Source organism: Megalobrama amblycephala, linkage group LG18, assembly GCF_018812025.1.
Source record: "Megalobrama amblycephala isolate DHTTF-2021 linkage group LG18, ASM1881202v1, whole genome shotgun sequence".
In the NCBI taxonomy this organism is placed as follows: Eukaryota; Metazoa; Chordata; class Actinopteri; order Cypriniformes; family Xenocyprididae; genus Megalobrama; species Megalobrama amblycephala.
Window position 1 is genome coordinate 25373030 of NC_063061.1, and position 13337 is coordinate 25386366.

The following is a 13337-nucleotide window of genomic DNA, read 5'->3' on the forward strand; positions in this document are numbered from 1 at the left end:
TAAGAAACGAGCTGAATTTTATTAACAAGTATCAAATCTAAACAACATCTGGTAAAACTTTACAAATAAGATTTCAGTTAACATGAGCAATGAAAAACAATATTTTTAAAATCAAATGTATTTGATATCATCAGTGTGAACTAACATAAAAAAACCTTAAAATAAAGTCATGTTAACAAATGAGACCTTGCTGTAAAGAGTTACTGACATCTGCATGTTGATCACAAACAATCGTGATTAAAATCTCTAGAATTATTCTCGGTACGCAGTGATTGAGTAAAGCAGAAGGTTTATGCGGCGCTCGCAGGGCAGGAATGAGGAAAGACGTGCGGGTGCGCGAACGCGGCGCTGAAGTCCAGAACGTCCGTCACGTGACCCTTGAACACCCGCAGGTTCCGCATGCAGCCGCGGAACGGCTCTCTGGTGCTGAGACAGTTCTGCTTCACGTCAGCTGTGAGACACAAACACACATGATCAACGTCAACAGCTCCAGCAGAACATCGTCATGACTGACCTCACCACAGCCAATGAACTGTCAGTACCTGGATGTCCGCCCACATAGATGGGGTTTTTGGTCTCGGCGGAGGTGGATGAAGAGTACGGGTTCTCCGTGGTCACCGTCACGCCGTCGACGGTCAGACTCAAGCTGTGCTTCTGCTTCTTGGCCACCAGGGTGCGCCAGCGGCCGTCACACATGGACACGCCGCTCCTGCTGCTCGCCGTGATCCGGCCCGCGCCGTTATTAACGTTAAACACCACCTGCGACGGGTCAGAGCGTCAGTAACGGTCACCGTGCCGCGGAGTCAGTGGAAATCTAACGGTACTGACCTGTCCGTTGAGCAGCTCCAGGCCGATGGCGTCCACCTTAGTGCTGCTGATTCCCAACAGAACTCCGTCCGGCGCCGTGGAGCGGAAGTCCAGACTCACCGTCACGTCCGAGCCCACGTTATAACCCTCCTTCACTGCAGGAACAGAGACGGGTCAGCATTAACACAAGCCAAAATACTGATATAAAAAGATGCTGAAATTATGACATGGAATTTAAATGATGGTAAATAAATTCATAAAAAGTCAAAATTGACAAAAAGATGAAATTATGGCAGAAAGTCAATTATGACAAATTCAAAATTGACAAAAAGTTGAAATTATGATAAAAAGTCAAAATTGACAAAAACTGAAATTATTACAAAACGCTGAAATTGACTTTTTGCCATAATTTCAACTTTTTGTCAATTTCAACATTTTATAATAATTAAAATTTATCAATTTTAACTTTTTATCATAATTGACTTTTTGCCATAATTTCAACTTTTTGTCAACTATGATAAAAAGTCAGAATTGACAAATTTAAATTACAAAATGTTGAAATTATAACAAAATTATGATAAAAGTCAATTATGATAGTCAAAACTGACAAAAAGTTGAAATTATGAGTCAATTGATAAAAATTCAAAATTGACAAAAAGTTGAAATTATGACAAAAAGTCAATTATAAAAAAAGTAAAAATTGACAATGTTGAAATTATGACAAAAAGTCAATTATAAAAAAGTCAAAAATTACAAAACAGAAATTATGACAAAGTCAATTATTATAAAGTCAAAACTGACAAAAAGTTGAAATTATGACAAAAAGTCAATTATTATAGTCAAAACTGACAAAAAGTTGAAATTATGAGTCAATTGATAATTTCAACTTTTTGTCAATTTTGAATTTAAGACAAAAAGTCAATAATTATAGTCAAAACTGACAAAAAGTTGAAATTATGAGTCAATTGATAAAAATTCAAAATTGACAAAAAGTTGAAATTGACAAAAAGTCAATTATAAAAAAAGTAAAAAATTACAAAACAGAAATTATGACAGTCAATTATTATAAAGTCAAAACTGACAAAAAGTTGAAATTATGAGTCAATTGATAATTTCAACTGTCAATTTTGAATTTTTATGACAAAAAGTCAATTATTATAGTTAAAACTGACAAAAAGTTGAAATTATGACAAAAAGTCAATTATTATAGTCAAAACTGACAAAAAGTTGAAATTATGAGTCAATTGATAAAAATTCAAAATTGACAAAACGTTGAAATTATGACAAAAAGTCAATTATAAAAAAAGTCAAAAATTACAAAACAGAAATTATGACAAAAAGTCAATTATTATAAAGTCAAAACTGACAAAAAGTTGAAATTATGAGAATTGATAAAAATTCAAAATTGACAAAGTTGAAATTATGATAGTCAATTATAAAAGTCAAAACTGACAAAAAGTTGGAATTATGGCAACAAGTAAATTATGATGACATTCAAAATTGACAAAATTGAAATTACTACAAAACGTTGATATGACAAAAAGTCAATTATGATAGTCAAAATTGACAAAAAGCTGAAATAATGAGTCATAATTATGACATAAAAGATAAAAGTACGACATAAGTAAATGATGAGATAAGTTATAATTATGACAGAAAAAAATGACAAAAAGTTGATATGAAAAAAGTCAATTATGACAAGACAAAATTATGACAAAGTGAATTATGATAAAAAAAATTAAAATTATGAAAAAAAAGTCAAGTATAAGAAATGTTGAAATTATGACAGTCATTTATAAGAGATAAAAAGTCAAAAAACATAAAAGACAAAATTATGACAGTCAATTGATATAAAAAGTTAAAATTATAAGTAGAAAGTCATAATTATGACAAAAGAAAATGGCACAAAAAGTAAAAAAGATGACTAAGTATGTCATAATTTAGTCTTTAATCTTATAATTATGACTTTTTATGCCATAATTATGATAAGATTAGAAGCATGATTTTTTCTTATGTGGCAGAAATGGGCTTCCACAGTTACGCATGCGTTATATATGTTGTTTAAATGAAATAGAGTGATGTCCCATATCTGGGCCGTCAGTGTGTGTGTGTGTGTGTGATGTCAGTGTTAAACAGGAAGGCCGCTCACTGAAAGCTGCGTATCCACTGCCGTTGAAGAAGGTGCCATCCTGAGCGCTGCTGAAGCAGGAGCCCGTCCCATGAGCCCCCAGCGGACTGTTGAGGTTCATCGGGACGCCGTTGAGCGTCACGTCCTGCAGACACGCCGCCAGACTGTGGGTCACCTGAGGAACAAAACACAGTCCTGTTATCACTGCAAACGAGTTCATATTAAATCATTTCAGACTGAAAAACATCCGTTACGTTTCCGATTCTCTTGGCTGTATATGTGGCAGGAAGTCCGCCGAGGTACAACTTCCCCTCCACGTCTAGCGTGTGTCCTTTAGTGGCGATGCGGTCGGACTCGCTCCCGTCCACACTGACCATCACAGACTTCTTACCGAACTCGGCCTTCACCTGCACACAGATTATACTTTATTATAGAAAATATTTCATATATTTATATCAATTTCCAAACGTAGATCTTTCTGCCCGTTATCTGAGGCGGCTGGAGCAGAACTCACGGTGTGCCAGAGGCCGTCACTGATGGCGGCGGGCAGCGTGGCGCTGGCGGGTCCTCTGCCCAGGTCACATGACAGCAGCAGACGGCCGGCCTGCAGCTGCAGAACTGCGTAATCCTGCTGGTTGGCGTTGGCCATGTAGAACAGAAGGCCGCTGTGAGCGAACGTCCGCACGGACAGCTTCACCGCGAAACTGAGACGACAAACACACACAATCACACGTTACAGAGCGTCTGCGTCACTGTCAGCTGTGAAGTCATGCACATGTGACTAGTTAAAATACATACACAAATATACACCATATATTAGTGCGCAAAAGTCATGAAAATTGACATCTTCACCCTTTATTCAAATATTATTGAAGATTTTGATTGTTTTATTTGTGATAATAATGCAATGAAACATGACAAATTGTGCTACATAAAAGAAATTATGAACATGCACAAACAAGAGAGATCCAATGAAATATTAATAACTGAACAAGTTGTCGTCAATGTTTCTTTTTCCTGTCAGCTTCATGTTTTTCTGTGCATTTTTTTGCATGGTAAAATAAAACCTGTAGCTGTAGTTTGCCTTTTTTGCCAAATAATTCAGTCAGATAAACACCTTCACCAAGTTTAGTGTTTGTTCTTCTGTCATGAGGAAAATATTTTATATTGTTTGAATATATTTTGATGGTTTAATTGAACTGTAGGGTCATTAAAAACAAATAACCCCTCCAGAAATCACTCTTGGACACAACTGTAGAAAGTTCATCATGTACTGGGCACGAAATATTTAATTTGATATATTTTATAATATTTACTGTATATATTTTATCCCATTTAGTTTTATAATGTTATATATTATTTATCTTGTATATATATATATATATATATATATATATATATATATATATATATATATGTGTGTGTGTGTGTGTGTGTGTGTGTAATACACACATAAAATTATTTATTTTTATTATTTATAAATATTAAAATATATAAACATTACATATTTTAATAAAATATATACTGTTGATATATTTGAATATTTATATATATTTTAAATAAATAATTATATATTTTTTTAAAATTACATATTTTTTAAATAAGTATATATATACATTTAATAAAATATATAATGTTGATATATTTTATTAGTTATATATTTTAAATAAATAATTACATATATAAATAAACTTTTATATATATAATAAATAAATAACAAATATAATAAAAAATCTAAAATATTTAATTTAAAATAATATTAAAATATTAAAATAAATAATAAGTATATATATAAATAAAATGTTTATATGTTTTAATATTTATTTATGTTTAAAATTATTCTTTTATTAAACTGTTTTTCTTTTTTCTTATATTTTTGCTCATAATAATGTGTCTGTAAAGGTTATTTTATTGTTGAATTTGTAATATAAAAGTGTATTTTGTGCTTTCAAGAGTGGCCAGGTACACAAGTGTCCAATCACGGTGTATATTAATGTTTATTGTGATGCTCTTCCATCATAAGCACATTAATATGTGATTTTTGCTTTTATTTTTTAGTAAATGAAGGACTGATATCTGTAACGGCACTATGAGGGTCTCTGACTGGAGACTGATGGTTAATGTGATCGATTCGTTTACCTGGTTCTGACAGTCTTATTCTTGAAGCCCATGATCATGTGACTGTGTCGGGACAGTCCGAACTGGTGGGATTCTGGGATGCTGTCTGTTTGGTCCGTGGCCGCACACTGAGGAAGTGAAGTTCAGTTGTTCACAATGCTTGTTTCAGTGTGATCATGTGACCATATATAAGGGTGTGAGACAGAGACAGGTATGACATTCTTATGATGTTACAGATGTGAGTAACATGTTCTGTGTTTACAGAAACTATCTGAAGAATGTCACATGTGTGACACAGGGGTCAAACACACCTGTCACAATGAGTCGCTATAAAATATTTTAGTTCTAAAACAATAAAATACATGAAATAAAATAAAATCCATAGGATTGAGACTGAGCTTCCAAATGACCTTTATGAAGTTTATCGCGCGCTTGGAATAAACATCATCTAATATAGTTATCATGCCTTTCATAACCAAAATGTGTCTTCATGTTGTTTCAGGTGATGTTTGAATCTAAATATATTTGTTATAAAAATGCTGCACTAAATATTTATAAACATTTACACATTCCCGATCGCTTCACGCATCTGCAGGTGTGTCTCAGAGTGAACGTGTGTGCGACTCACGCTGGTGCTGCCCGGTGTGAGCGCGCTCAGCTCCGCCGCGGGCGACAGGGGTCGTGCGGAGGGGTCAGAGGTCGGCTCCACCTCCACGTCGTCGGGTAGAAGCACACGTTTGGGTCTCTCCTCCAGTAAACAGCTGTCCATGTCCACGTCCTCGTAGTGCAGCGCGCCGGACAGATCCAACAACCTGCATTAGACCTTCTCATTCAGTCTCTGCAGCTGATTATATGTCATTATATAATATAAATATTATATATAAACATTAGTACCATTGAGATACTAATAAGTTGAAATCAGTTTTTTTATATTTTATGTGTGATCTGTGGATGTGTGTCACTCACATGCCGTCCACTGCAGTGTTCCTGATGCAGCCGTAGAAGGAGCCGGCAGATCCCGGCACAGCAGCGCCCTCTCCTGGAGGAACGCCGCCGATGAAGAGCCGGCCCAGCGCCAGAGCTCTATCAGCAGACGAGCCCAGCTTCACCGCCGCCTGGTTCTGCTCGTCCACAAACACTGAGATGGACCTGAAGCACAAACATGGAGATGAAGAAACTAAACTCAAGCGTGTTCTCACTGGAAACATTCTGCTACACACCGTTTGTTCCTCTGCAGGACGAGCGAATGCTCCTGTCCGTCACTGAAGGAGCCGTTTTGTGATTTGACGACGGCTTTGTGCACGGCCCCGCCCTCTGCCACGGCCACACGGACCTCCACCGCTCCGGACACGAGCATCACGAGCAGGAACGACTGAGAGGAGAGCGACAGGTAAACACACACGCACCACCTGACACGTGTACAGACGCACTGATGATCGCGTCCTGACCTGTGACGTCTGTCGGCGCGAGCGGCCCGCGGCCCCGCTGAATCCCGCCAGGATGACGCCGCCGTCCCGTCTGCTGGAGAAGGTGGTCATGATCTCCGTGTGGGAACCCAAGAGGACGGCGGGCATCTCCAGAAAACCGCTGCCGAACACGGACACGCTGCGGATGGGCTGGAAACACACGGGAACATGAACATTCATCTGCCTTTACAAACACTACAAATCCAAAGAAGAAATATTCGTTCTGGGGGATAATCATCACTTTATATTTCTATGTTTTGTGTTTGTATTATAAGAGTGTAATATAAAGAAAATGAACGTGGGTTAAAGAAGAATAATAATCACGGGAGTTTAAAATAATCTTTAGCAATAATAAATAATAATGATAAATTATAAAAATTATTATAGTAATAATATTTTCTATGGATTATAATATTTAGAGTTTTAGATACAGAAAATGAACAAAGGTCAAAGAATATAATAATCACGGGAGTTTAAAATAATCTTCAGTAATAATATATATTTATTTAATACATTCTGAATATGAATATACAATTATTAAAGAAATAATATGTTCTATTGATTATAATATTTATAATAATTCAAAGTTTCAGATAAGGAAAATTGGGGGGGGGGTCAAAGAAAATCATTATGTGAGTTTAAATAAATATTTAGTAATAATAAATATACATAAATATTAATATAATTTATTCTAATTATGAATATATAACTATTATAGTAATATTATTTTCTATTAATTACAACATTTTAATAATTTAGAGGTTTTTTTTAATTTATAGAAGGTCAAAGTCTCCCTTATAATAATTAATGGAGTTTAAAATAATCTTTAGAAAATAAAGAAAATAATTATATGAGTTTAAATAAATCTTTAGTAATAAATATACATAAATATTAATATAATAACTAATAATTCTAATTATGAATATATAACTATTATAGTAATAATATTTTCTATTGATTATAATATTTTAATAATTCAGAGTTTTAGATACAGAAAATGAAAGAAGGTCATAGTATAAAATAATTTAGTTTAAAATAATCTTTATAAATATTTATATAACATATTCAAAATATGAATATAAAATTATTATAGTAATAATATTTTCCATTGATTATAATATTTATAATAATAATAATATAATAATATTATTATATATATATAATCTGTAATCTGTAAAGAAAAAAATAAAAGGGGTGGTCAAAGAATAAAATAATTAAGGGAATTTAAAAATAATCTTTAGTAATAATAAATATTAAATAATAATATAATATAATTATTAATATAATGTATTATATCATTATAGTAATTATTAAAGTAAAACACACAAAAAAAAGAAAATAATAGTGGTGGTCAAAGAATATAATAATTAAGATTCTTTAAAAATGATCTTTGGTAATAATAAATATAAATAAATATTAATATAATTTAATATAAATATTTATATAATATATTATCTTACTATAGCAATTATTATAGTAATATTGTAGTAGTTATTAATATTATTTCAATCATTTCTTAAATATTATTTTATAATTTTTAAAGTGATTTTATTTAATGTATTATTTTAATGTGGGATGGGGTGGGATGGAAAAAATACTGTACTTTTTAAAATATTTTGAATTACTTTTTTATTTTTGCATTTTCTATTTTCAGTTTAATTTCAGCATTTTTTTTTTAAATATGTCTATTTTGTCTAGTTTTTGTTAATATTTATTTCAGTTTTAGTTATTTTAGTTCATCAAGTTAAACTGAATAAAAATGAGAAATGTTGCTTTGGCCACTAGCTGAAATAAAATTAAATACTTTTTTTTTTTTTTTCAGTTAACGTTTATGTTATTTCAAGTAATGAAAATGATTTTTTTATGGTTTAGTTAACTATAATAACCCTGTTTTTAACCCTGTGATTCTGTACCTTGAGGACGCAGCCTTTCTTCACTCCATACGCCTCTCTGAGCAGGTCGAAGTTTGTGCGAGCGATTTCAACGTTCTTCATACAGCCGACAAAAGAGCGAGCGACAACCTGCCTCCTGCAAAGATCCAGAAGAACCATGCATTTAAAGACAAAAAAGGAAGTATTTAAACAATGCGATGAATCCTTGAGACGCCGGTCTCACCTGATTGGTCGAGAGGCTGGCAATCCACCGATGTAAATGGGGTCGAGGTCGGAGCGATTGAGGTCAGAGGCTGAACCCGGTGACTCCGCCTCCATGACCTCTCTCTCGGACGGGTTATCAGCGGCCATCACTGATAAATGGCCTGCGGACAGAACAGATGTCGTCTCATGTTAACAAACCCTTCAACAACTAACCAATAAGAATCGAGAATAAAGACGCACCTTTGCGCTTGTTCCTCTGCAGGGCGATTCTGTACCAGGTGCCCGTGTTGTACGTTCTTGCTAGAGGTCAGGGTGAGCACGCCGGAGCCCAGTTCGAAGGTCAGGTGAACCTTCCCTTCCACCAGCTCGATGGACAGGAAGTCTCTCTATAAGTACAGAAGACAAGCATGAGGGATCTGCACACATGGATCAGTGAGGATCACGAGCGCTAGCGGGAACGTACCGTGCCGTTGGAGGCCAGATACAGCAGCAGGCCGTTCGGAGACAGAGTTTTGAAGAACATGATGACGCTGGTGGACATGGAGCGAAGAGACTTCTCCACCACAGAGAACCCGCTGCCGTCGAAGTGGAACGAGGTGTCTTCTGTGCGCAGACTGATGAAACAGAGGAAAGAAGAGCGTCAAAAACACACCTGAAGACCCGAGTGAAGGAGGGGTCTAGATGACGTGTGGAGTCAAACGACCGTCTGATCTGAATGTCATTGATGTGTTTTTGAGACAGATGAAGGGCGTTTCACCTCATGAAGCAGCCGCCACACTCGCCCTGCCGCTCCGCGTAGTTCCATAATCCGATGTTGTTCTCGTTGAGCGAAGCTTCGCCCATGCAGCCCTTGAAATGAGTCATTTTCACCGCTGGGGATTTCTGGGAAAAACACAACAAATGTTAAAGGGGTCATGACATGACAAAAACTGATTTTTTTAATTGCAAAAAATACTAAACTTTGACAAAAAGTAGCTTTTATTGTCATAATTGTGATTTCATGATATTTAGATATGAAAAATACAGTCAGTCAAACATCAAATAGTGGAGCTCTGCAGCATGTACTGGATAAAGTGATCATTTTTTACTTTTAAAACTGCATTTTCCAAAAGATGGGCAAAAATCTCACACTAAACCATGTCAAATTATCCATGTTATCCCCATGAATGAAAGTTAGAAATGTGGGTCTTTATAAAATGAATTTGACATAAAAAGCTGTTTTTGTATAAAAACCTATTTAAAAAAATATTTTTTAATTTATTTATATAAATTTAAAAAATATGAAGAATCCTCCAAAAACTGCACAAATGTGGAGCAAAAACATTAATAAACAAAGTAAAATTACATTTGTTTTAAAAAACGCAACAAATGTTAACCCTTTAAGACCTGAAGGCTTTTTTAGAGTTTTTTTTTCTGAGCAACAAGTAATAACTCCAAAACTGTCAAAAGATAGGTATCATTTGATAAAACACTTTTTAAATTTTGAGAAATTTTGAAAAATGCTGAGAAACTGCTGATAAAAGACAAAAAATTAGAGACAAAATTTTTTTATAATTATTTATTTATTTATTTTTTGACATGGAATAACTCAGGAAGGCAATAAGATCGGATTTTTTGGTGATGCTCTTCTACATTTGAGCTGCATCTGGTTCAAATTTTGTGGTGATAGCCTAAAGTATAGTTGAATAAATTGTTATTCATTTTTTCGCAGCCAGGTGGCGCCCACGGGCGGCAAACTCCGGTTTAGAGGCACTTCTCAGCACTCGTTAAGAGTTTTTAGATGCATTAAAAAGATGACATACTAAGCTTTGATATGATACCTATTTTGTGTTATTCCACATTGGAAAACGAACATGGATGTGTCCGGGATCATTTGATACACACTGCATCTTTCGCATGTTTTTAGCCAAGTATGTTAAATCATTCTGTGAGTAATATCTTCTGATAAACGCAATATATTATATTCATTTTAATCGTGAGAATCTTTAAATAATGATGTGCATTTTCTATGATCTGTGCATTTTTCATGAAGTTATGAACTTAAAAGCTTATTTTCATCCCTCATTCTGACTGTCTGCACTGATCAGGTTTGATCTGAACTCTGAGGATGTTGGTCTCACCTTCACCTGACCGCCGAGTCCTCCGACAAACACCCAGGTGGATCTGTTGACGTCCATGACGGTGGAGGAGCCGGACGCTGTGGTCTTCACGGCGGGCAGCGGCTCAGAGTCCGTCTGCTGAACGGTCAGGGTGCCGTGTCTCCCAAACCTGCGTCAACATGACAGACGTCAGTGTTTATCATTCAAAGAGAAGAAGTGAACGTGACATCAGCACAGAGAGTCACGCACCGCGTCGCATTGATCCTGTGCCACTTGTCGTTGTTGATCTGAACGTTGGGATACTCCAGTTTGGTGTGTCCAGAGCCAGTATCCCATAGGAAAGACACCTTCCCATGACGCATTTCCAAAGCCATAAAATCCTCCTGATGTGAATTTAAACAGACTTTAAACACTGAAACATACGGCAGGAATGAAAAACAACTCTGCAGCCATTTTTATCAGTTGCGATGTTGGCGTAACGTAACACAAAATCATCCTAATGTCGTGCAAAAGCAATAAATACACAGAGATTCATATGTGGCCATTTTCCCATACTAAAATGACACTGTTGATCATGTGACGTACGCTGGCGCTGCTGCCCAAGTAGAAGAGCAGGTTGTCGGGTTCAGTGGTCTTCATGGTCAGCGTGAGGGTGTTGAAGTTACTGGACGTCACCTCCGGTCTGTACGCTCGGACACAATCCCGGTCGGCCGAAACGGCCACTTTAATCTACAGAGATCAGAGCGTGAGCATTTGCAATGCCGTGTGTTATTGTGAGAGGTCACATGACGCGAGACTCACCGAAGCTGCCTGTTTGCGGGCCTGATTGATCAGCTCTCTGATTTCGGACAGGTTTCTGCTCAGGTTCTCTCCCAGCATCTGCAGAGGCTTCAGGCGGTCGAACAGCCGCTCGGCCTTCAGATGAGCCTCGTTCAGAGTGGATTTGGCTGCGTTGGCTGAGGGGGCGAGATGGAGACGCTCGTGAGACGCTCGTGACACGCACATGAGAGAGAGAGAGAGAGTGTCGACTGAAATCACTCACCGGTCTCCTCGGAGTCTCTGACCAGCTGGTTGGCGCTCCGGCTGCTGGTGTTAACCGCGCCGACGACAGACAAAGACTCGTCCAGCTTCATACGATAATCCTGCAAACGTTCCAGCGCTTTCTGTAAAGACGCATTCGCCGCTTCCGCCTGCTGCTTCGCCTCGAGAATCGCATCTCTGCTGCCTGAGAGAGAGACGGAAAACAGGGAACGTTCTCTCAAAGTTCTTCCAGTAACGTTAATAGAACGTTTGTTCAAAGTTATCTGGTCTTTAATAATGTTCTCTAAATGTTTGCACAAAAACACTATTTATACATCATTTATGGAACGTTCTTTAAATGTTACTACTTGTTTCAGAAAAATAACTTTTAAATGTTTAAATGTTACTTGTTTCAGAACGTTCAGAGAACATTTAAAAGTAACATTCAATAATATTTGAAGAATGATCAAATGGAATGTTCCTTTAACGTTCACATAACCAAGAAAAAAAACGTTTTTAAAACATTCTGAGAACATTCTTAAAAAGTAACATTGGCAAAACGTTCTTTGAGTATTTTTTTGTTAGCTGGGATCACAGACAGAAGAATGCATTGATTGATCTTTTGAACGTACCGTTGGGAAGGTTTCTCAGGATGCTGAGGGCTTCTGGGAGCAGCTGAGTGAAGTTCTGAACATTCGCTCTAACTAGACTCAATCTGCTGGTAACTTCACTGACGTTAAACACCAGCCCTGAAACACACGGACAGAAACACGAATATATCAGTGAGAGTCGACAGCTTTGCTCTACAGACATCTGTTACGTACATGTTAAGATAAACTAGTGTATGTTGTTGTCTTTTCTTCATGTCGTCTTGTTCTGTCGTTTATGGAAGACTGTGAGCCAAAAAAAGTGTTCTACATCGTTAACTAAAACCATGAAAAACATTTTTGTTACTTGAATTAAAATGAAATAAAATATGAAAAAAAAATATTTCAGCTAGTTGCAAAGGCATAATTTTCTTTCAGTTTAAGTAGTAAAATAACTAAAACTTAAATAAAATGAATAAAAACTATACAGATATATTTAATATATATATATATATATATATATATATATATATATATATTTAAAAAAGACTAAAAACACTAAAAATGTAACTAAAATCAAAACGGAAAATACAAAAATAAAAACATTCAAAATATTAATAAAAACTATAATAGTATATCAATGACATCACAAGTTACTTTACTAGTTACTTGGAAAAGTAATCTGATTACATAACAGATTACTTTTAAATTCACAAATAAAAATATCTAAGTTACTTTTTCAAATAAGTAAGTTGTGAAAGGGCTTTTACATTTTATTTTATTTTATTTTATTACATTTACGTTTTTATTTTTAGATTTTCTGAGTTAATTGTATAATGTTTTTGTCATTTTTATTAGTCTTTGTTTTATTATAAATATGTCTATATAGCTTTTATTATTTTAGTTAATTTATTTAGTGTTAGTTATTTTAGTACTTCGACTTTTTATTTAAAAATTATTTAATTTCAAGTTTTTTATGGTTTTAGTTTTTTATGTTTGGTCATAGACGTGCTGTA

General features: G+C 35.3%; 1 protein-coding gene across 1 annotated transcript in view; it reads right to left on the bottom strand.

Moving 5' to 3' along the window:
* lama1 (laminin, alpha 1) overlaps positions 1-13337 on the bottom strand; it is a 46906-nt gene continuing 33569 nt past the window's right edge. The window contains 23 exon segments of the mRNA XM_048165477.1: positions 1-451; positions 543-759; positions 829-962; positions 2957-3110; positions 3190-3342; positions 3450-3639; positions 5075-5181; positions 5682-5865; positions 6020-6202; positions 6274-6425; positions 6502-6669; positions 8433-8547; positions 8635-8776; positions 8856-8907; positions 8909-9001; positions 9079-9229; positions 9373-9497; positions 10736-10883; positions 10964-11097; positions 11300-11443; positions 11516-11670; positions 11757-11939; positions 12367-12483. Of these exon segments, the coding sequence (XP_048021434.1) occupies positions 291-451; positions 543-759; positions 829-962; positions 2957-3110; positions 3190-3342; positions 3450-3639; positions 5075-5181; positions 5682-5865; positions 6020-6202; positions 6274-6425; positions 6502-6669; positions 8433-8547; positions 8635-8776; positions 8856-8907; positions 8909-9001; positions 9079-9229; positions 9373-9497; positions 10736-10883; positions 10964-11097; positions 11300-11443; positions 11516-11670; positions 11757-11939; positions 12367-12483 (3362 nt within the window). The 3' untranslated portion in view covers positions 1-290.